We start from the raw sequence: 24,375 nt of genomic DNA on the forward strand, positions 1-24,375 counted from the left end.
TCTAAAATTATTCACAGGGTTTATTCCAAAAAACCTACACAACCTAGGTTGAGAATCCCTAAAACACAAAGTTCAAAATCTAAAACCATGAAGACTTGTCCCTTGAGAACTTTATGAAGTCTTACTAACCTAAAGACAAACTGTTTACATTTTCAATGTCTTACTAATTTTATCCTAATTCATAGTCTGAGATTTCAGATATGATTCCATTTCTGAGTAGGAGAGAGGAACTAATTATTAATGCCTAGAAAGATATAAGATCCTTCTACCACAAAGATTTCCAAAAACAGGGGTAAAATGTAAATAACAGTCCTTAAGATAGATTATAAAATCCAGAATAAGGAGAACTGGAGTTTAAGGATATAAATGTTCTATTTTAGATTATCTTTTGAAAAAAAAAATTTTTTTTGAGACAGGGTCTCACTCAGGGTCACTCAGGCTGGAGTGCTGTGGCACTATCTTGGCTCATTGCAACCTCCACCTCCCGGGCTCAAGCAATCCTCCCACCTTGGCCTCCCAAGTAGCTGGGACTACAGGCATGCACCACAATACCCAGCTAATTTTTATATTTTTTTGTAGAGACAAGGTTTTGCTATGTTGCTCAGGCTGGTCTCAAACTCCTGAGCTCAAGCAATCCTCCAAAAGTGCTGGGATTATAGGTGAGTCATCACATGCGGTCAAAAAATACATCTTTAAAGAGTAATTCCAAAGGTTACTTTAGCTGGATAAAATTCCCCTTATTTTATATAACTCCTTTTCTGTGATTCTACATACTCTGATATATAATATGGTTTCTATGTGTAGATGGACTTCACTTTATTACTTTTTTTTTTTTGAGACAGTCTTGCTCTGTCGCCCAGGCTGGAGTACAGTGGCACGATCTCAGCTCACTGCAACCTCTGCCTCCCAGGTTCAAGTGATTCTCCTGCCTCAGCCTCCCAAGTAGCTGGGACTACAGGCGCATGCCACCACACCAAGCTTATTTTTGTGTTTCAGTAGAAATGGGGTTTTACCATGTTGGCCAGGCTAGTCTTGAACTCCTGACCTCAGGTGATCCGCCCACCTCAGCCTCCCAAAGTGATGGGATTATAGGCATGAGCCACCAGCCTTATTTCTACTTCAAATAAATAGGTAACTACTATTTTATACTGAGTCCTCAAACACATCTCCATGAGCCTCCTTCCCCAAATGGGTATCTAAATAAATACTTACCGGCAGATGGGCTGTCCACTCCCAAAGAGCCACCTGACTGATTCTCAGTCAGCCCTGTCGGAAGGCCAGTCTGTAGTGGCTTTTCAGACTCCTTTAGTAACTGAGAACAACCCACCTGTCCCAGAAAATGTTAAGAGTTAAGTTAGCCTGATTCCTTTCTGCCTCTCTATAGCTTTCCTCAACATTTCCTAATCAATATTATGTCTTTACTTGGATCTCTTAATGACCAAGTCTGGTTCAGAGAGAATCACTTTCAATATGGTAATCAAGGGTAGCAACTGGTCTCTACAGAATGTTTGGAAATACAAAAAAAAAAAGTCACTGGCTTTTTTCTTCCAGATAAGCCATTGGAGAACAGGATTCTACACTGGCTACCTATTTTGTCCTCTTCCTTCCTATGGTGCTGAGAATGCACTAGGAGTCAAGACACCTCAGTTCTAGTCCTGGTTCTGCAAACCCTAGGAAAGCTCCTTAACTTCTCTATTATAATTTTATTCATTATAAAACAAACTAGTTATCTATCTAAACATTATGGTTTTAAAGGTTACTTTCTTCCTTTTTTTCTATTCTTCCTTTTCCTTTCCTTCTTTAACTGAATAGCATAATTGAATCATTCTCTAATTAAATAGTTCTGTGCCTTTTTTTTTTTGAGATGGAGTTTTGCTCTGTCACTCAGGCTGGAGTGCAGTGGCATGATGTCAGCTCACTACAACCTCCACCTCCCGAGTTCAAGTGATTCTCATGGCTCAGCCTCCAAGTAGCTGGAAGGCGCTACTCCAAGTAGCTCCAATATGCATACCACCACGCCTAGCTAAATTTTGTATTTTTAGTAGAGATGAGGATTCATCACGTTGGTCAGGCTGGTCTCAAACTCCTCCTGACCTCAGGATCCGCCTGCCTCGGCCACCCAAAGTGCTGGGATTACAAGCGTGAGCCACTGATCCTGGCCTGTACCTTTTATTTTTACTGGAGTTTGAAAAGACAAAAATCAGACTAAGTCCCTGCTTCAAAGTCCCACATTATGGCCCTGCCCTCACCGGGAAAGGTTCTGCTCCTTCCTGGATAACAAAGCCTTCAATGATGTGGGTGAGAATCTGGGGCTTCACGATGGCCTGTGGGGGTTTTGAGTCACCCATTTGTCTAGACACCATGGCTAATGTAGGAGGTGGTACTGATGGGGTGGGGGTCAAGGCTACTAGTTCACTGCTTGGGGTATTAGCATTCACATTAGCCACTGGTTCAGCTTTTTCTGAAAAACAAACACAGATTAAGGAACAGACATGAGATGACATATTGATCCATGTATTAGTTGAGCCAGCATGATCTTCCACAATAATATACGTTCACTCTTGGCAATTCACTCTGAATTCCCTGTTTTTGGATCTGTTTATTTGTCCACCAACTTCTGGCCCATTTTCTACTCAACCAGATTTATCTTTTAGCTCACTCAGAATATTTCTCTACTGTGTGCACTCCAACAGCACTTTAGAAGTCAGTTACTCACCTCCAAGACTGCTCTTGTCCTCCATGACTTGTGGGCTCTCTGCTACTGGAGATGCCTTGGCAGGAAACATTGAACCCAATGTGGAGACATCATCTCTCTCCTCCTCAGAGTCAGCCTTGCGTTTGACACCCAATGTCTGGGGTTTACCCTATATAGTGAAGGAAACAAAGATGTACAAATGAAGGATAATAAAGAACCACAATTATTACTATACTTTCTTTTTTTTTTTTTTTTTTTTTGAGACGAAGTTTCGCTCTTGTTACCCAGGCTGGAGTGCAATGGCACGATCTCAGCTCACCGCAACCTCCGCCTCCTGGGTTCAGGCAATTCTCCTGCCTCAGCCTCCCGAGTAGCTGGGATTACAGGCATGCACCACCGTGCCCAGTTAATTTTTTGTATTTTTAGTAGAGACGGGGTTTCACCATGTTGACTAGGATGGTCTCAATCTCTTGACCTCGTGATCCACCAGCCTCGGCCTCCCAAAGTGCTGGGATTACAGGCGTGAGCCACCGAATTATTACTATACTTTCAAAGAAAATTTTCTTGGTTCCAGATTTCCCAATTTGTCTACTTCCCACGGCACACTAAAATTCCTGGTCATTCCTAATAACTTTACATCAGGACAAAAGAAAATGTAACATGATTGAGTCCTGACCTAGGTCTTGAGACCCTGTATTCATGCAGACCAACCAAGAACTGCTATTTTTTTCAAAGACTGATTTGGTTAAGGCTATCTTGATCTAACAGTATTACATATCCAAAAATCCAGAATAACAACACATTTAGGAATATAAAGTTCAAGTATTATATACAATAATGTCACTCTCTTACAGAAGCAGCAGATAAACACCAGTATTAACCCTCTTAACTCTTTATTCCCCTATTAAACTAAGCTCTATTTCCACTCGGCCCCAGGTCCACTTTCATGCATAATAGTGCCCTCAAAACCATCAGACATCACTCACCGGCAAGTGCACAGACTGCATATAGAAGGCAGCAGGGACCTGGGCTACAACAGGTGAGGAGGTGGTAGCCCCACCCTTTACTACATGTGCTGTCCCCTGCACAGGAGCAAGGGTCATCCCAGAGGCCAATGTGGGAGGGCACTCCTGCAGCGCACCAGGAGCCTGGGATGAGGGCGGCGAGGCGGCCAAATGGGCCTGACCAGACTGCACTGTACCTGGCATCCCCCGGGAAGTGGGTACAGCAGCTGCCAGCTGTGCCAATCCCAAAGCCTGCGCCTGGGCTGTACCTGGCTGTCGAGTGCCTACGACTTGCACAGGGATATGGGGTGGTGGTTGCTGGGTAGCTGACATCTTAGCAGCCCCTAACTGAGGTGGCTTGAGAGGTGCTACAGGTGGTTTGGACTGGATGGGAATTGGTGGCTTAGGAGCTGCATCAGGTGGAAGGGACAAGGGTGAAGACTGAAGCATGGGCTGAACGACCAGGGTTTGGGCTTGCTGCTGAGACTGGGAAGGTGGGACCTGCTGAGTGGGTGGGACCTGTGGCGGCTGAGGGGCAGTGAGGGTTGTGGCTTGCGGCTGCTGCTGTTGCTGCTGTTGCTGCTGTTGCTGCTGCTGGGCCAACTGGAGGTGTGTGGCTGTGTGAAGGAGCTGGGACTGACGGTGCTGGAACTGCTGCTGGTGGTGGATGGCAATCTGCTGCTGGATCACCACCTGTTTCTGCTGGAGGTGGATCTGTTGCTGTTGCTGAATCAGTGAATGGGGCTGGATCTGTGTGTAGGTGGCTGTAGGAACAATCCCAGAATAGAACAAAGAGAAAAAAGAGCAGAGAATAATAATCAGTCTAAATTCAAAGTAAAATCATTTTTCCAAGATATACCTAGTTTTGGAATCATACAATGAAAACTAATTTAGCCAGTATGAAACTTGGACATCACTTCATCCATACTCTTTCCACTGAATCAGACATTACCAACTGCCACTGGTCTTAAAGACCTCAAAGAAAGAACTCCCTTGCTCAATCATTTCAAGATCTCAGCAATTTCTTGTGCCTCTTATCTTTGCCATACTTAAATATTGTATTCTTTTACTCTATACTCAGCAAAGAAGAATGGTTAGCCCCTCCTCCATTAGACTTGGAATTTCTCAAAGACTAAATCCATGTTTTATTCATTTTCACATCCCTAGAACACAGCCCAGGGCCTGACACTTCAGAAGCACTTAATATGCACTGAAAGAATAGATACCCAGAGTTAAAGATACCAATGTCTTCCCATCAGTGACTTGGATTTTACAAATCATCAGCTTAGATCACCATCTAAAAGTCTTAAGAGTCAGCACCTGTAAGCGCTGACCTAACTCAGTTTCCTCCATTGTAAACTGGGGTTGACAATCTCTACTTCTCCATATTGTACTAGATTGTCCAAAGATCAAAGCAAATCATGGTAAGAAAGGACTTTAGAAATAGAATTGCTACAGTATGTAAATACCAAGTATAGTAATAACTAATTAACTCAATTTTTTGTGAGTAAATTACCTAAATATATCAATGACTAAAGTGCTAGAAACAAAAAAAGGCAAAAATCAACATTACCAAATAAGATATACACATCTAACTACATCTAACCCGCAATCTGAAGGCAAGTATAAACTATCAGAGTCTTGCCCTGTTGCCCAGGCTGGAGTGCAGTGGTGCGATCCTGGCTCACTGCAGCCTCTGCCTCCCGGGTTCAAACTTTCTCCTGCTTCAGCCTCCCAAGTAGCTGATACTACAGGCATGCACCACCACACTCAGCTAATTTTTGTATTTTTAGTAGAGACAGGGTTTCACCATGATGGCCAGGCTGGTCTCGAACTCTGACCTCAAGTGATCCACCCACCTCGGCCACCCAAAGTGCTGGGATTACAGGTGTGAGCCACCGCACCCTGCTTCTTTGTCTAGTAGTCTTAAGTGCTCTAAGGCATTTGTACTGTATCTGCTCTACAGAGGACCAAGTAACCACATTAAACAATGAGGAAAGAACTCATCCCTTATAGTAAATGCTAAGTTACACGAAGACAGGGAATCTGCTTTTCAAAACATATCCCTAGTAATTCCTAGAACACAGTAGGCAATCCAGTAAGATAGGATGAATGAATAGGCAGTGATAAACTGAAGAACTCATGGCCTAAGAAGGTGGACATGGCAACTTGAAAGCAGACTACTGCCTGGTAGAAACAGATAAGATCTGTTTCTGTCACTTGTCCTCCGGACCCTGAACTAATATGTTCAAGGCTGATATGATTCCCATTCCTTCCACTATTTAGGGGCCAACAGAAACGGGCAGGGGGAAGGCAAAGAATATACTCTGAAACTTTCACATGAATTCTGAGAGAATAATGACATTATAAGTGACAATTTACCTGAGCTAATAAGTGTCTGGCTGGGTGCAGGTGTGGCTGTCCGTGTCAGGTTCATGCCCACATTCTGCTGACCACCACCATCTGCTTCTGCCTTCTTGGCTGCTGCACTTTCTGCCTCTGTCTGGCTGCCCTGGCTCACAGTCACTGTTTGGGCTGCAGGCAAGGGCTGCACCACTCCTGTGCCCTTCCTGGGACAGCTCCCACCACCCATTCCTGAGGAAGGCAACTGACCCAAGCCACCATGTGCCTGGCCACCTCCACCTGGACCCATGGACCCTGGGATGCTATTCCCACTGCCTCCACCAGCTTGACTAAGGTTGAGGGACTGGCTTGAGGCCCCAGAGGAAGCCTGTGCCACAGCTAGGGCCTGGCTGGAGGCCTGGGAGAGGCTAGAGACAGGGGAGGCTCCTGGAGGAATGGCCTTCTGAGTGGAGCCTTGCATTTGAGGTCCTTGGGCTGAGGCCTGTTGATTCCTTACTGCCAAGTTCTGCACCTGAAAGACAGGAAAAAACAGATTGAGAAAAGGAGGACTAGAGGCGTGAAGGTCAAAGATTCAAAAGCAGTCAAGACAGCTATTGTGTCATATTCCACAGACTACCTCAGCTTGAATCTCTGCCTTTACAAAATACTTTAAGGCCTTCCTACCTCCTAGGGAGGAACTCTGGAACCATATCTGATTTTTCAGCCACCTTCATTCATTAGCAAGTTTATCATCGTGTGGTCATTTATTCCTTCAAATTATCTCTTCAGTTATCCCTCTCCTCTCCATTCAATCATTCAGCACCTCCCAAAAACCTACTATGCTTCAGGTACTACACTGGATACTGGAAATGCAGAGGAAAGTCATAGTCTGCTCTTAATGATTACTTTCTACTAGAGAAGACAAAAAAATGATCAATTATGATACAATAATATGCATAGATATGCACCCAGTACCATAGGAGTACAGAGGAGGAAGAACAACTAAGACTGGGGAGATCAAGGAAGGGCTTCCTAAAACGAGTGAAACTGATCTGACCCTTAGTAGGTAATGGTGAAGGTGGGGGTTTAAAGATACTGGTAACAGCATTTGCAAGACCAGAACTAAAAAAGGATTATTATTTAGGCCGGGCATGGTGGCTCACGCCTGTAATCCCAACACTTTGAGAGGCCAAGGTGGACAGATTGCTTGAGCTCAGGAGTTCGAGACCAGCAACACTGCCTCTACAAAAAAACACAGAAAATTAGCCAGGCATGATGGCAAACACCTGTAGTCCCAGCTACCAGGGAGGTCAAGGTGAAAGGATCACTTGAGCCTGGGAAGCAGAGACTGCAGTGAGCTGAGATCCTGCCACTGCACTCCAGTCTGGGTAACCAAGTGAGACCCTGTCTGGGGGAAAAAAAAAGGGATATTATTTTTAAATATTATTAAAAAATTGTATAATTTCTAAAAAGGCTGTGAGCATTTTTCAAAATTATAAATACTTCATTATGTTTGGGTAAGTTATCAGGAATGGAAAGAAAATGAACCTTCGAAGGTAGGTTGTGGCTAGGGAGGAAGGAAGGTGTTGGGCCATCAAGGGCCTGGTGTGCTGAAATAGGAATCTGAACTTTAGTTTGGGAACAGCAAGTTTATCTGTCTTATTCATTGTTATATTCCAAGCACCTAGCACAGTTCCGGCACGTCAGTACTCCAAAATATGGATAAAAGGAAAGAATGATGTCCGCTTAACTGATTATAAGAAGCCAATAAAGGTTATTAATCAGAATAAACATTCGTTTATACATTTATACATTTCTGATGGAAGTATAAATCAATACACTTCCTATTTTAGAAAATACTTGTTATCATATCCTAAAGTTGAACATTCACACACCCTCCAACCCAGGAATTCCACAAGAGAAACTCTTGCCATGTACCACAGGAGGCATGTATAAGAATGTTCACAGTGGCACTATTCTTAGCAACCATGAAGTGGAATCAACCCAAAGGGCCATCTACAGAAGAGAATATTATAAACTATAGTATATTCAAACAATGGAACAGTATATAGAAACTACAATTAATAAACTACAATGACTACAACAAAACAAATGAATTGTGACAATATGTTATTAAGAAAGCACTTTCCAGAAGTATACATACAGCACAAGTACCTTATATATTTCAATGCAATTAAAATATATATATGGTGTCTGGGGTTTGCTTCAAAATATTCCATGGGTGGAGAAGGGCCTGAATGCACCGGCCATGTATCCATAATTGTTGAAGCTGGATGGTAAGTACATAGGAATTCATACTTTTTCTATTTTTGTATGTTTAAAATTTTTTATAATAAAAAGGGCTTTTTAGAAATATCGAGATGCAATAAAACTATATAAAAAGGACTCAAGGGAAGAACAGACTTAGAAATCAGAAAGCTCATTCCTATGGGCAAGGGAAGGCAATAGATCAAACTGCATACTGCTTATTACATTATTAAAAATTACTAAATAAATTTTAAAAGGCTATGATGAGAACAACTGTGAGAAAGTGTCATGACCCAAAGATTATAATTTTATCAAATTCTGTGTACCAGAAGTACAATTAAAAAATTAGTAGTAACAACATATATTTTCTTATTTTACAAAAAGAAGTTGGCTGGGTGCGGTGGCTCACGCCTGTAATCCCAGCACTTTGGGAGGCCAAGGTGGGCAGATCACAAGGTCAAGAGATCAAGACCATCCTGGCCAACATGGTGAAACCCCATCTCTACTAAAAAATACAAGGAGGCTGAGGCAGGAGAATTGCCTGAACCCAGGAGGCGGAGGTTGCGGTGAGCCGAGATCACGCCATTGCACTCCAGCCTGGGTAACGAGAGTGAAACTCCGTCTCAACAAAAAAAAAATACAAAAATTAGCTGGGCGTGGTGGCATGCGCCTGTAGTCCCAGCTACTCGGGAGGCTGAGGCAGGAGAACTGCTTGAACCCAGGAGACGAAGATTGCAGTCAGCCAAGACTCCGCTACTGCACTCCAGCCTGGCGCTTGGCGACAGAGCAAGACTCTGCCTTAAAAAAAAAAAAAAAAAAAGAAGTTAGTAAAAGTTTCCTGAGAGTAATGCAGAAAAGAATTACAAGCAGGTAAGACTGAAGTCAAGAAGACCGTTTAGAAAACTAGTACAATAGACTGGGTGCAATGGCTCACGCCTCTAATCCTAGCACTTTGGGAGGCCAAGGTGGGCAGACTACCTGAGCTCAGGAGTTCGAGACCAGTAGGGGCAACATGGTGAAACCCCGTCTTCCACTAAAAATACAAAAAATTAGCCAACATAGTGGCACACGCCTATAATCCAGCTACTCAGGAGGCTGAGCCATGAGAATTGCTTGAACACAGGAGGTAGAAGTTGCAATTAGCCAAGATCACCACATCACTGCACTCCAGCCTGAGCAACAGAGCAAGACTCTGTATCCAAAAAAAAAAAAAAAAAAAAAAACTAGCAGTAAAGAAGAGAAGAGTTGATGGCTTTTGAGAGATATTTACAAGAATCATCAGAATTGGGTGCTAGAGCACATAATATTATCTGACAATTATTAATATCTAGTTTTTCCATCAGCTTCATTTCCATAATGGCTATTTCAAACTTTCCCACTCTCTCCCTATACCTCAGACTACCTTCTCTTTCTTCTCCTACTCTTCACCTCTTAGAGAAAACAAAAACCATTATATAAGCGTTATTTCATCAGTTCCACCACCAAATCTATACATTTATCTGCATACACACCCATCACTTCCCCTTCTCCCTTCTCTTCTCCTTCCTATCAAAAGGCAATCAATCCTTCTGTGCACTCTGTATCCCATCTCCTTCTGCCATCTCAAGAAGCATATAATATCCACTGCCTCGTCTTCAACCTCTCCCTCTCCACTGGCTACCCCATCACCATGTATGACCTGCCCATTCCCCTCTCCAGTTCCACCTTCCTTTCCTAGTGCGGCTAAACTCTCAATAGCTGTTTATAGTCAATATATTCATTCCCACAAGCCATTCACACCCCTCAAACTTATACTACTTCGGATTCACCACCCCTCAAACTCAACTGAAACAGCTCTCTCCATATTAATAAAACCATCTTTCTTTCTCTCTCTACATTAGAAAGAGTATGTTCCCTGCCCACACACACACGCATGCATGCACACATGCACATCTTGTAACATCGGTTCCCCTGCCTTCATGAAACTACACAGTCCAGATTTTCCTATCTGCTGCTCTTCCTCATTCCCCTCTGTCAGCCCATTACCCTCTACCAATCTTCAACACCTTTTCCAAAGGGAGGTTCATCCTACCTCAGGGTCCCATATTAAACGTTCTTCTCTTCAATGCATACTATCACCCAAGGCAATTTTTTTTTAAGACAAAGTTTCCCTGTTGTCACCCAGGCTGGAGTGCAATGGCGTGATCTCAACTCACTGCAACCTCCGCCTCCCAGGTTCAAGCAATTCTCCTGCCCAGCCTCCCAAGTAGCTGAGATTACAGGCATGCGCCGCCCCGCCCAGCTCATTTTTGTATTTTTAGTAGAGATAGGATTTCACCACGTTGATCAGGCTGGATGGTCTTGAACTCCTGACCTGCCTCGGCCTCCCAAAGTGCTAGGATTACAGCTATGAGCCACTGTGCCCAGCTCTTTTTTTTTTTTTTTTTTTTAAGACGGAGTCTCCTCTGTTACCCAGGCTGGAGTGCAGTGGTGCAATCTCAGCTCACTGCAACTGCCACCTCCCAGATTCATGTGATTCTCCTCCCTCAGCCTCCCGAGTAGCTGGGGCAATGGGCACGCACCACCATGCCCAGCTAATTTTTTTTGTATTTTTAATACAGATGGGGTTTTACTATGTTGGCCAGGTTGGCCTCAAACTCCTGACCTCAGGTAATCCACCCACCTCGCCCTCCCAAAGTGCTGGAATTATGGGCATGAGCCACAGCACGCTGCCTCCCCACACAATTTTAAACACTGAAGAGGGTGAACTAATTTAGTAGATGAGGAATTTCAATTATCATCTATATGCCTACTACTCTCAAATGTTTATCTCCAACCCAGACCTCTCCTTTGAGCTCAAGAACCACATAATAAAACTGCAGTCTCAGTATTTCCTCACGGATGGCTCACAGGCACTTCTAAGTCTGCATGTCCAACACTGAACATCACTCTAAATACACTTCTACATTCTTCGTCTCATAAACAGCACCACCAGCCACCCCACTGCTACATCAGATCTCATATCTGGTATCTCCCTCAATACCCACATCTACTAAATTAGTTCACCCTCTTCAATGATAGATAAGTTATCCTCAAGTCTATGTATTTCTGTCCATCTCCATTGCTACTCCCCAATATAAACACCATCTTTCCTTTAACTGTTAGAACAGTTACTTTCCCTTCAGTCGCACTCACACCATATCCGTTTAGTCTCCATAGAGGAAATCACCACGGCATTTAAAAAGCAAAACAAGCTCTTTCCGCCTCAGGTCGCCGCCCCGAGAGGAGCCAACGCCATGTCTGCGCATCTGCAATGGATGGTTGCGCGGAACTGCTCCAGTTTCCTGATCAAGAGGAACAAGCAGACCTACAGCACCGAGCCCAATAACTTGAAGGCCCGCAACTCCTTCCGCTGCAATGGGCTGATTCACCGCAAGACTGTGGGCGTGGAGCCGGCAGCCGGCAGCCGACGCAAAGGTGTCGTGGTGGTCATGAAGCGGAGATCCGGCCAGCGGAAGCCTGCCACCTCATACGTGCGGACCACCATCAACAAGAATGCTCGCGCCACGCTCATCAGCATCAGACACGTGATGCGCAAGAACAAGTACCGGTTCGACCTGCGCATGGCAGCTATCCGCAGGGCCAGCGCCATCCTGCGCAGCCAGAAGCCTGTGATCGTGAAGAGGAAGCGGACTCGCCCTACCAAGAGCTCCTGAGCCCCCTGCTCCCAAAGCAATAGTCAGCTGGCCTTCTCAAAAAAATAAAAGCAAAACTAAACAAAAATATATTCAAATTTCTCCATGACACTTCCATATTTAAAATCCTTCTACAGCTTCCAATTGCTTTTTGCAAAAAGCCTAAAATCCCTAACACAGCCCCCAAGGCCCTGCAAGATAAGGTTCCTCCTACCTGTTTAGCCCCACTTTGCCAAACTAAGAATACAAGACTTTTTTTTTTTTTTTTTGAGACAGTCTCGCTCTGTTGCCAGGCTGGAGTGCAGTGGCGCAATCTTGGCTCACTGCAACCTCCGCCTCCCGGGTTCAAGTGATTCTCCTGCATCAGCCTCCCGAATAGCTGGGATTACAGGCTACCACTATGTAGCCCAGCTAATTTTTGCATTTTTAATAGGGACGGGGTTTCACCATGTTGGCCAGGATGGTCTCCATCTCCTGACCTTGTGATCCGCCGACCTTGGCCTCCCAAAGTGCTGGGATTACAGGCGTGAGCCACCACCCAGTCGAATATAAGACTTTTAATTCAAGGGCCGGGCGCAGTGGCTCACGCCTATAATCCCAGCACTTTGGGAGGCCGAGGCGGGTGGATCACGGGGTCAAGAGATCGAGACCATCCTGGTCAACATGGTGAAACCCCGTCTCTACTAAAAATACAAAAAATTAGCTGGGCACGGTGGCGCGTGCCTGTAATCCCAGCTACACAGGAGGCTGAGGCAGGAGAATTGCCTGAACCCAGGAGGCGGAGGCTGCGGTAAGTCGAGATCGCACCATTGCACTCCAGCCTGGGTAACAAGAGCGAAACTCCGCCTCAAAAAAAAAAAAAAAAAGACTTTTAATTCCTCAAACGAATCAAGTTCCTTCCCTCCTCAGGGCCTTTGGACACAATGCTCTCCTGCCTCCAACACTGTCCTTCCACATCCTTATCTGGCTAACTTCTACAGACCCCAAGTTAAATGTCACCTGCTTGACCCCATGCCAAAGCTAAATTAGATCCCTTTTTAGATTCTCAGAGTACTCAGTACTTTCTCAATTATTTCCGCATTCAGGTGATTATTAGTTAAATGTCTGGTGTTTCAATGGTCTATGATCTCCATAAATGTAGTCATCATGACTTTCTTGGGCATCCAAGGCTAAGAAATGTTTGATATATTAGCAATAGTAGTTACTTCTACACACTCACTACGTCCAGGCACTCTTCAAGCAGTTAAACATAGCAACTCATTTAGTCCGCACAACACACCCTGAGGTAGTTATATTACAATACCTATTTTACAGATTTTAAAAAATGGTGCCGGGCGTGGTGGCTCACGCCTGTAATCCCAGCACTTTGGGAGGCCGAGGCGGGCGGATCACAAGGTCAAGAGATCGAGACCATCCTGGTCAACATGGTGAAACCCCGTCTCTACTAAAAATACAAAAAATTAGCTGGGCATGGTGGCGCGTGCCTGTAATCCCAGCTACTCAGGAGGCTGAGGCAGGAGAATTGCCTGAACCCAGAAGGCGGAGGTTGCGGTGAGCTGAGATGGCGCCATTGCACTCCAACCTGGGTAACGAGCGAAACTCCATCTCAAAAAAAAAAAAAAAAAAAAAAATGGTAACCGAAAGATGTCAGATCATTTGCACAAGGTCACACGGTAAGTAGTGGAGCTAGAATCTGACCCAAACATCAAATGCATATTTTTAACTACTGCCCTCTGTTCTTCCACATATTGACACTCAAATACCTGATGAATGAATGGGTGGATAAATCAAAGAACCGGATATAGAAATGGGACCGACCTCATTCTTGGCTCCCACTGGTACCACCATAGTCTAAAATAAAGTCTTGCCTTATAGCTAGATGACCCCAAGAGTTTCTTAGCACGTTCCCTTATTTTTCTTCTTCAGAAACTGTCAGAACAGTTATTCTCCTATAGTTCTATAGTTCTTTCTAAGTACTTTCCACATCCTTTAATCTGCTGTTCAATAGCTAGCAATGGTCCCTGCAACCTATAAAGTTAACTACAACCTCCTTTACTTGTTTTTTATGCCCCACACTAGCAATGACCTCTCTTCGATCATCAGGCCTGTTGATTCTATTTAATTTATCCCTTCATCTCCAATGCCCACCACACATACTCATATTTAAATATATGACTATCTTAACGCTTGCTGTTCTCTCCTGTTTTCTTCTCACTCCAAATCAAATCCAGTCATCCTTCAAGACTCTGCTCAAGTATCCCAATAAGGCATTGCAAAGTAATGAAACCAACTCTCTTCCAAACTCATGTCACTCAAAGTTAGTACCATTTAGTTTATTTAGTTTAGCACTTTCTTTTTTTTGTTCTTTTTTTTTTTTTTTTTTGAGACAAAGTCTCACTCTGTCACCCAGGCTAGAGTGCAGTGGCACGATCTCGGCTCACTGTAACCTCTGCCTCCTGAATTCAAGCAATTCTTCTGTCTCAACCTCCGAGTAGCTGGGACTACAGGCGCACACCACCACGCCCGGCTAGTTTTTGTGTTTTTGGTAGAGATGGGGTTTCACCGTATTGGTTAGGCTGGTCCCAAACTCCTGACCTCAGGTGATCCACCCCACCTTAGCCTCCCAAAGTGTTGAGATTACAAGAGTGAGCCACCACGCCCAGCCTAGCTTAGCACTTTCATTCTCTAAGCTCTTTAAAGACCTGACTCACATTTCTTTTTTATTCCTGCAAAATTTCTTTTTTTTTTTTTTTTTTTTTTGAGACAGAGTCTCACTCTGTTACCAGACTGGAGTGCAATGTCGCGATCTGCCTCCTGGGTTCAAGCAATTCTCCTGCCTCAGCCTCCCAAGTAGCCGGGACTACAGGCGCACGCCACCACGCCCAGGTAATTTTTTTATTTTTAGTAGAGACGGGGTTTCACCATGTTAGCCAGGATGGTCTCAATCTCTTGACCTCATGATCTGCCTGCCTCAAACTCCCGAAGAGCTGGGATTATAGGTGTGATCCACTGCACTCAGCCAACCCTGCAAAATTTCTAATACAGTTATTCCTTGGTATCCACAGGGGATTAGTTCCAGGCCCATGGACATTAAAATCTGCACACATTCAAGTCCGTTTTATAAAACAGAGTAGTATTTGCATATAATCTGTGCACATAGTACATTTTTCTGTATACTTTAAATAATTTCTTAATTACTTATGATATCTAATACAATGCAAGTACTATGTAAATAGTCATACTCTGCTGTGTTTTTACTTGTATTATTTTTTATTCTTGTATTTTTTTTTTCCTCAAATATTTTCAATCTGCAGTTGGTTGAATCTGTGGATGTGGAAGCCACAGATGCACAACCTACAGGTACGGAACCCACAAACAGGGAGGGACAAAAGTGCACCTAGGAAGAACTCAACATTTTACCAGCTTACTGATAAACTAAAGGGAAGATCCTAGTTGTGTCCCATCCATAAGAAGCTAAAAATTCAGGCTCAAAAATACATGTATTTTGGGAATAAGTCACGGGAAGTAATGGTGAGGAAGACCTTTACGCGAAAAAAAGCGAACAGGAAGTGGAGACTAAAAGAGTTGAGAACTAGAGTAACTCACAAACAGAAGCCATCAAACATTCCTCCAGTAACTCAGCCAGGTCAGCTTTACATCTAACTAACAGAAGAATTCCCTCAACAATCTCTTCTCTTCTGACAGTACTGTGAGAGAATTAAGACTCCGAACAGCCGAGCATGGTGGCTCATACCTGTAATCCCAGCACTTTGGGAGAACGAGGTGGGCAGATCACCTGAGGCTGGGAGTTCAAGACCAGCCTGTTCAACATGGATAAACCCCATCTCTACTAAAAACACAAAATTAGCCGGGTGTGGTGGTGCATGCCTGTAATCCCTCCCAGCTACTCAGGAAGCTGAGGCAGAAGAATCACTTAAACCTGGAAGGTGGAGGTTGCAGTAAGCCAAAATCATGCCATTGTACTCCAGCCTGGGCAACAAGAGTGAAACTCTGTCTCAAAAACAAAACAAAACAAAAAAATGAAAAAACACTCTCCAAATAAAACTGACTCACAGAGGACTAGAAGGATGGTGGGAAAATTTATCCTATCTTGAAACTAAGACGTCCCAGATCTACAGGACTATTTTCAGGTAAATCTCCTTGTCTTTCTAACTCAAATTAACTCAAAGGTTATATGGGATTCAAGTTCTATGGTGATCAAAGGAAGGAAAAAAAAAACACACAAAAATAAGAATTCTGAAAAGTGTAATGGGGCAGAAGGGTGGACCCAGGTCGATGGTCATTCTTTTCATCCTGCCCAGTGCCCACCCATAGGTAAAGTGGTTGCCACAAACCTGATCTGCATCTGCATGAACTCCAGGAGACTGAGCAGATGGCACCTCCTGCTGGACTGCAGCCACTGCACCATTAGGCATCAGGATGAGTTGGGAGGCTAGAGGCACATTCCGACCCAGGGTTCGGTTTACCTGCAATAGGTTTCCCAGCTGTGGCTGGCAAGGAGAGGAAGAGAAAGAGCAAAGAAGACAAGAAGCAAAGAAGAGACAGAAGAGATGGAAAGGAAGGACCACAAGACAAAATAAACGGAAGATATTAAACAGCTGTGCCCCGCCCATTCCACACCAACCCAGGAGCCTCATACTCTCCACATGCGACGAGTCATCCAGAAAAAAACCTAGAATGCATAGAAAACTACAGATTGATGTCAAAGAGTCACACATCAAAGAAGTAAAGAAAATTAGGATTTTAGAACAAGTACTTATATATGGTAAGTAGGTAGGATAACACAGAATTTGTATACTTGAGCCATAGTTTTAAAGGTAGATTATATCTAACACTAATTTAGTCAAATGTTAGGCCAACATTTTCTAGCATAAGATTTTAATTTAATCTACAGGCTACCTGTGAACACGGAGCATCACTTCTAGAGTAAGTAAAGTATGGGAAGCAGATCCCAGTTTGTCTCAAGACATCTGGGTAACCATGGTTTAAAAAAATGGCTTTTGGCCGGGCACAGTGGCTCACGCCTGTATCCTAGCACTTTGGGAGGCTGAGGTGGGCAGATCACCTGAGGTCAGGAGTTCAAGACCAGCCTGGCCAACATGGTGAAACCCCGTATCTACTAAAAATATAAAAATTTGCTGGGTGTACTGGCACATGCCTGTAATCCCAGCTACCTGGGAGGCTGAGGCAGAAGAATCGCTGGAACCAGGGAGGCAGGGCTGCAGTGAGTGAGATCACGCCACTGCACTCCAGCCTGGGTGACAGAGCGAGACTCTGTTGCGCAAAAAAAAAAAATGGCTTTCACTCAAGTCTTTGCCAGGGCCAGATAATTATGCCCCTGGGGCAATGGTGACTGCATCTGTGGCTTACCCGTAGATACATCTGGGCCTGAGACTGGTTGAGGGGTGGGGAGGTGGTGTTCCCCAGTAGCACAGATTGGGTCAAGGTGGTAGCACTGGGAGAGCTCACACTCTGAGATCGGCTGATGAGCTGGGCGGCCGATGTGGTGGCCAGATTGATCTGTGTGGTATAGAAAGGAACCAAGACTAAGGATTTAGGAAAAGTAAAAGGAAATGTACATGACTGACAAATTCAGAGTCACACAGTCAAGAACAGAATTTTTCACTTTCAGGGAGTCAGGGGAAATGAATAATGTCTTCCTATCTGAAACTGTCATCCTGGCTACTTTAGGGTATTACCAAAGTGAAAAAACCCAACAGTCTCTAACCACTAGTGTTAACAGTTAAGAAGACAAAATATTGAAACAGAACAGATTTTACTTCTCTCATTGAAGAGTCCAGGAATTAGTCCCTTTATTTTGTCATCTCCTCTTCTTCCCCAGGATTTGCTTTTCTTTCTTCCTTAGACTTTCTCTTTAGAGACTCCAATATAGATTAATGTTGGTTACTTTCCCTTGTACTAATATTCTCTACTTAAGAGCAGTAACCATTGATGGCTCAAAAAACACTCTCAGATCAGCAACACAAAGTAATTTAACCCAGAGACAAAGACCCAGGCAGAGAAGCCTCTCAGTGGGAGACGCAGTACTCACCGAGGCCTGGGTAGTGGTAGTCTGCTGCTGTGTAGTGCTGGTGTTTGGGGAGCTGGCCTGCCGACTGGCAGCAATTGTGGCCTGTTAAAGGGAAAGGGAAACAAGAAATAGCAAAGACAGTGAAGGAAAAAGCCCTCAGTCTTCTAGTAATAAATCACAAGCATGAAACAGAGATTTCACATTATGAACAGAGAGATTCCACTCTAAGGTAAAAAAAGTATATTCACAAGGCCAATAATCCTCACATTACCACATATGCTAACCAGTTAGCCCCACATAACTCTCCTGGGGCAGAGAGGCAACCTGTCCTGCTCCCACTCTCTTTTAGGTAGAAAAAGATTTTTTTTTTTTGAGATGGGAGTCTTGCTCTTTCACCCAGGCTGGAGTACAGTGACGTGATCTTAGCTCACTGCAACCTCCGCTTCCCAGGTTCAAGTGATTCTCCTGCCTCTGGAGTAGCTGGGATTACAGGCATACACCACCATGTCCAGCGAATTTTTGTATTTTTAGTAGAGATGGGGTTTCACCATATTGGCCAGGCTGGTCTCAAACTCCTGACCTCAAGTAATCCACCTGCCTTGGCCTCCAAAAGTGCTGGGATTACAGGCGTGAGCCACCACGCCCAGCTGGAAAAAGATCTTTTGGTCAGGTCATATCATGAGTCAATGAAAGTCTAGTCCCAAGGCATCCAATATAAATATAATGTGAACCCCATATGTAATTTTCTACTATGAAAATTTTTAAAAAGTAAAACAGGAAAAGTTAACTTTCACAATTTACTTTATTTAACCCAATATAAAATATCACTTCAAGTGTAATTAATGTTTTTAAATTACTGATATTTTACCTTTTTTGTACTTAGTAGTCTAACTCTAAAATCTTATAAAACATCTCCATTTAGACTAGCCACATTTCAAGCACTCAATGGCAGTATGTAGCTAGTGGCTAACATATTAGACAGTGCAGGTCTAGAACATAGCCACTCTGTATCTAAAAAGTGATTCTACAGTTCTTACTGCAAGCCCAGAAGCTAAGATGCATCCATCCTCCCACAGGACAGAAGGTAGAGGAGACCGTCCGCAGCCTGGCTTAGTATAGGATGCAATATGCCCAGAAAATCTTCCCTACCCACCTGTGGTGCCTGTTCCCTCCCTCTCGGGCCAGCTGGCTGCTGACCTCTCACCTGCTGGACGGCCGCCAGGCTATGCAGCTGGGCATTACTGAGCTGCTGCTGGAGCATGAACTGGTGGAAATACTGAGCTGCATTGGGCTGCCGCTGCAGTGCCTGCAGAGCCTAGGAAAAGAGAGAGAGGATAAAATATTTAGAATGGACCACTCCTAGCTCCTATTCTATGTAAATCACTGTATTTGTGTGAAAGGTGGCCAAGGGAAGGACAGAAACCAGAAAAGATGGGAGACTGGGCTAAATTGTCAACAGCTTATTTTCCTTTATTTTTTTAGAGCAAGGTCAACTTGCTCTATTACCCAGGTTGGAGTGCAGTGGCATGATCATAGCTTACTGTAACCTCCAACTCCTAGGCTCACACAACCCTCCTGACTGCCTCAGCCTCCCAAGTAGCTAGGAATACATGTGTGCACCACCATGTCCTGCTAATTTTTAAAAAAATTTTTTTAGAGACGGGGTCTTGCTGTGTTACCCAGGCTGGCCTTGAACTCTTGGCCTAAAGAGATACTTCTGCCTCAGTAAGTCTATATAGTCCTTTAAAGACTGGAAGAAACAATTACAGTCATATACAAGAGTGGTCAGAGCAACAGGCTATACTATATAACCTAGGTGTACACTAAGTTATGTAATCTGGGTTTATGTAAGTACACTCTGACAGTCACACAACTACATATCACCTAACAATACATTTCTCAGAATGGATTCCTGTCATTAACTGAGGCATGACTGTAAATCTATGGTTTATTCTCATATGTAAGAAAAGTAAAGCAGTGCAATTTATACAAACTCTTATTTCTCCAACTGGGAGCTGGAAATACATGCCATAGCAAAGACTAGATAGCTTGAAAACAAACAAGATGTCAATTAATGTAAAGACAATAAGAAAAAAAGCTGGGCACGGTGGCATGTGCCTATCGTCCCAGCTAGTCAGGAGGATAAGATGGAAGAATCTCCTGGGTCTGGGAGTTTGAGGCTGCAGTGAGCCCTGATAGCACCACTGCACTCCAGCCTGGGTAACAGAATTAGACCTTATCTCAAAAATAATAATAATAAAATGAGAAAATGTGGAAGTATATTTTAGGTATACAGTAAAGATAATACAGCCCTAATGGGTAGGAAATAATGAAAAAATAAATAGTGGCTTCTAAAAGATTTCATCAGGTAAAATTTTCAATGAATTCAACTAATTGGCATTTTCACACATCTAAAGTACAGTGCTAATACATATTTATAAAATGAAACTAGTATTTTGATTTTAATGCTAACTGGACTTTTCTGTATTCTTATTCTTTAATAATTAGAACTATTTGCATAATATGTATAGTTATTCTAGTAACCAAAATATTTGCTAAAAGACCTCATTCCCTAACAGAATTAATAAAAACATGGAATTTGCTATTTGTTTAAAAATAAGTCTCTAAAGAGTTCCATGATACTTCTATTACTCAAGGGGATTTACAAGAATGACCAAAGATTAAAAACCTGGCAATCCAGGATGAGAAAGGGTTAGTCAGAATCTAGCTACATGAACTGAAAGGTATTTTTTAAATCCTTATTTGAAAGACTGGATTTCCCTGTTTGCTTGCCCAAACCTCTATAAACTCCTAAGAGTCTCAGAGCTGGAAGAGACCTTAGTCATCGTCTAACCCAACTCTCCCCAGTTTGTTGAAAAAGAACTGAGCACAATTATTTTCCAGCATCACTGCCTATATAAGTCAAGACTCACAGACCACGGTCCCTCAGAGCCAAGTGAGCCTCACCTGCACTGCTTGTCGTTCATATAGTGACATTTGAGCTATCTGGGGCCGAGAGCTGCCCCCTGAGCTGGAACTCCCATTGGTGGAGTTGGAGTTCTGCTCACTCTCAGTCTCCATGATAGTGGTGGTCCAGGGTCCCCAAGGCTGGTGCTCTGACTCAAGACCTAGATGGAAGCAGCAAAAGGTTAAAATTTATATCTTGATCCCAAGCTGTTATTTCATGTTACTATTCAAGAACACAGGAAATCCATAAGTTGTCTACAAGTCTTCCTCCTCTTCCATAAGCCATGATTTCTCATCTTAGAACTCCCAAATCTTTAATACACTCTTGCAACCATGTCTTCCCCATGCTACCATCTTTTGAAGCTATGCAGTCTCCGAAGAAACAACCTTTACATATTCCCTCATGGGTGTCATTAAATAAAATGGCCAGAATGTGAGATGGCACCTTACAATACCAAAGCCACCTGATATTCCCACAGCACTTTTTAACAGTTTAAAATCTTCCCACTTAAAATTTTTGGTTATCTCATTTTTGTCTGCATCTGCATTCTTATCATCCGAATGAGTCACCACTTACTGGTGAGCCACTAATTGCCTCCTTTCACTGGGCTAGGCACTTCACCTATATTTTATCTCTCATAGCAGTGCTGTAAGGTAAACACTATTATCCTGATTTTACAACTTTGAAAATGAGGTTTTCTGAGGTTAAAGAAATTGTCCTAGTAAGTATCAAGTCTTTACACAAATACATGCTTCTTCAAACCAAGCTGTGATTAAGGCAGTGTCTCTCACTATGATAGTGAGTACTCATTACCCTCATTTTATGGAGAAGGACCTTAAGATACTAACACATTTACTGAGTCATGGAAGGTCATAAAACTAGGAGGCAGAAGAGCTCACCTGCAGCCCACATAGCCCAAATAGCCGCCTGGTTCCAGCTCAGGCTACTAATAACACCTCGGGCATGTCGCTTTCCCTCCTTATACCTGTTGCCTCACTGCAAAGAAGGCTTCATACTGAATGTAATATACCATTTTAAGAAATGACTCCAAAGTATGAAACATAGAAATATACACAATGAAAATCCTCAAGAAAGTAAGATGCAACTTTTTAGTCTACTAATGTGTCAGAATTTACCCACTGGAGACTACACTTAAATTTGCAAAAAGACACATATGAAAACATTGCTAAGAACCAAGCAAAGAAACAAGAGATGAGAAGAAATATTCTTCCAAAGCAGCACTAAATGACAATAAGGTTTTTACTCATTCTTTTGTTTTTCTCTTTTGTTACGCTACACACTATTTTCTCTACTTCTGAGGCACTGGGCCACTAGAAATATCAGGTCGCCAAAATATTATTTGGCTTAAGAATATAAACATCAAACCAGAATTTCTGCTAAGGGTTGTCAACAGTTTTATTAGGGTGAATGGACTGGTCTTAAGATTGCATCCAAAACAAACAAACAAGCAAAGTAAACAAAATCAAACTGCTTGGCCTTGGCAATAAAGCTGAGGATATTTCTTATTATCATTCCCAGTATCATCCGATCACACCATTATCCCCCCCCAAATCTTTATTTTCATTTAGGACTAGAAAACGTCACTGCAAACATGTATATAACCCAAAAAGTACATAAGAAAAATCATATCAGCTTCAACTAATCTACCTTCTCCCCACATCTTTTGCCAAAATATCAAAGCACTAAACAGATACAGACCCATGAATCCTCATTATCAGCATGTGAAGAAAAAAAGTGGGTAAGGATTAGAGGCAGCACGGCATAGTTTTTATAGGTTACTGGATTTAGTTCACTGGACTCAGAGACATGAGACCCCTTTACTAGGTATAGAGACCATAATGTCTACATTCACATGTGAAAATACTTACAAACTGTATGACCCCTCGTCTCCCCCAAAACCGAATTCTTATTAATAATTTTTGTTTTGTTTTGTTTTTGGATTGTGAAACAGAAATAGAGATGTAAAGGGACCAGCTTAAAAGTCTCAATAAAATCAAAGAAAATTGCCATCAAAACCAGGATTCCTGGATCCTGGGCACATAAATGTATTCACTTGTGATCAACATTACGATTACAAGATTAAATACAAAAAAATGAAGACAACAAACAGTTTGGGCAGCACCAGGAATTAAAATTTTCAAAATTAAACTGGAAGAGATTGAGAAGCTGATCCACAGATGTCCCCAGAGTAGCTAAGCCACAGTCATCCTAAAAGGTAGCATGGAGGTGTACATGGTTTGGATAGGCGCACAGACCTACCGAAGGGAGCTAGAAAGGGACATTGAGGTGGACTTGGTATTGGGGTCGAGAGTTGGAGGAAGTATCCCTAAGCACGAAACTCTTATGTAGAAAGGATGGGACAGAGGAAGGCGGACGGGAGAAGGGGGTAGTTCAGGGAAGACTGTGCCAAAGACATGGTAGTAATCAGGGGAACAGGGAGAATAGACGCCCAGGGGTCCTCGTTCATATACAGAACCTTAATGAAAATGATGTTTCAAAGAGAAATCAAATACACCGGGGAAAGGTGGTGGATCCAGTGGTGCGCCCGGAGTGAAGTGACCCAAGTGAGCAGGGACATGTGCATACAGATAGCAACGGGAGGCTGAGGAACCCAGCGGACCACGAAAGCAGGGAGATAACTGGACAGCATGCTCGGCTGAAAGGACCAAAGTCAGAGAAGGAAAAATGAATAAGAAAACGAGCAGTCAGAGACAGCTAGGGTGACGGACGGACAGCATGAAGCGCAGCGGAATGAATAGCCAGAAGACTCGGACAGGCAGAGCCGAAGGACCGCAGAGCTCAGCGCCAAAGGTAGGCAGGGAAAGCAACTGGGGGAGGTACCTGGGGCGTTACACAGATGGAGGTGGCTGAGGAAACATCCCCGCGCAGCCAAGCCCCCAGAGGTCTTGCCCCTCCCCGGCCCTCGGTCGCCCGGTTACCTTCTCGCCTGGCTCCGCGCCCAAGTCCTTCCCGGGGGCGTCCACCTCAAGTGCCGGGGTCCCCAGTCGCCAGGCTGGGCTGGGGGCTCGCTCGGCCTCCGCGGCGGGCTCCCCTCGCCTCCTCCCCTTCCTGGAGGGGCGGGGGCGCCGAGGGCGGGGTGGGAGGTGCCCGGCGCGGCCGCCGCTCCCCGCCCCTCCCGCCGCTCCGGGTGCGGGCCCGGCCGCGGCTCAGCCAGACCTCCGGGGTTCGCTCCGGGCCTGTCACTTCCTGCCTGGCCGAGAAGGTGGGGGCCGCAGGCCGGGGGCTGCGGGCCGGGCTAGAGGAGGGGGCTGCGGGGAGGTGCTTCCGGGGCAGCCGGACCCCTCCCCCGTCCCTCCGCCTCCCCTCGGCGCCCTCCGCCCCCTCCCTCC

General features: G+C 44.0%; 2 protein-coding genes across 5 annotated transcripts in view; one reads left to right on the plus strand and one right to left on the minus strand.

Moving 5' to 3' along the window:
- Window positions 1-24,042, minus strand: part of PHC1 (polyhomeotic homolog 1) — a 27,893-nt gene extending 3,851 nt beyond the window's left edge. Inside the window, exons 1-11 of one of the 4 annotated variants that reach the window (XM_064377451.1) lie at window positions 23,965-24,042; window positions 21,004-21,164; window positions 19,241-19,351; window positions 18,058-18,138; window positions 17,376-17,525; window positions 16,340-16,495; window positions 6,082-6,574; window positions 3,682-4,463; window positions 2,717-2,864; window positions 2,250-2,461; window positions 1,213-1,327 (exon numbers count right to left, since the gene is read on the minus strand). In XM_064377451.1, the coding sequence (XP_064233521.1) occupies window positions 1,213-1,327; window positions 2,250-2,461; window positions 2,717-2,864; window positions 3,682-4,463; window positions 6,082-6,574; window positions 16,340-16,495; window positions 17,376-17,525; window positions 18,058-18,138; window positions 19,241-19,351; window positions 21,004-21,117 (2,362 nt within the window). In that variant the 5' untranslated portion in view covers window positions 21,118-21,164; window positions 23,965-24,042. Of the gene's footprint in view, window positions 1-1,212; window positions 1,328-2,249; window positions 2,462-2,716; window positions 2,865-3,681; window positions 4,464-6,081; window positions 6,575-16,339; window positions 16,496-17,375; window positions 17,526-18,057; window positions 18,139-19,240; window positions 19,352-21,003; window positions 21,165-22,723; window positions 23,515-23,964 lie in introns of those variants that run through there. The other 3 variants (XM_012458396.3, XM_012458395.3, XM_012458397.3) reach the window with 3 other exon arrangements.
- On the plus strand, window positions 11,586-12,005 carry LOC105721351 (large ribosomal subunit protein eL28-like). The gene has a single exon (XM_064376742.1). It carries the CDS (start codon window positions 11,586-11,588, stop codon window positions 12,003-12,005), a length of 420 nt encoding a protein of 139 aa, XP_064232812.1.
- Window positions 24,043-24,375: the final 333 nt, after the last annotated feature.

The sequence above is a fragment of the Aotus nancymaae genome, unplaced genomic scaffold (assembly GCF_030222135.1).
Source record: "Aotus nancymaae isolate 86718 unplaced genomic scaffold, 86718_ANA_hifiasm-v0.15.2.pri h1tg000016l, whole genome shotgun sequence".
Classification (NCBI taxonomy): domain Eukaryota; kingdom Metazoa; phylum Chordata; class Mammalia; order Primates; family Aotidae; genus Aotus; species Aotus nancymaae.

What these genes read in the sequence shown, in the direction of transcription:
- LOC105721351 (XM_064376742.1), top strand. Translation starts at nt 11,586, where the DNA reads ATGTCTGCGCATCTGCAATGGATGGTTGCGCGGAACTGCTCCAGTTTC.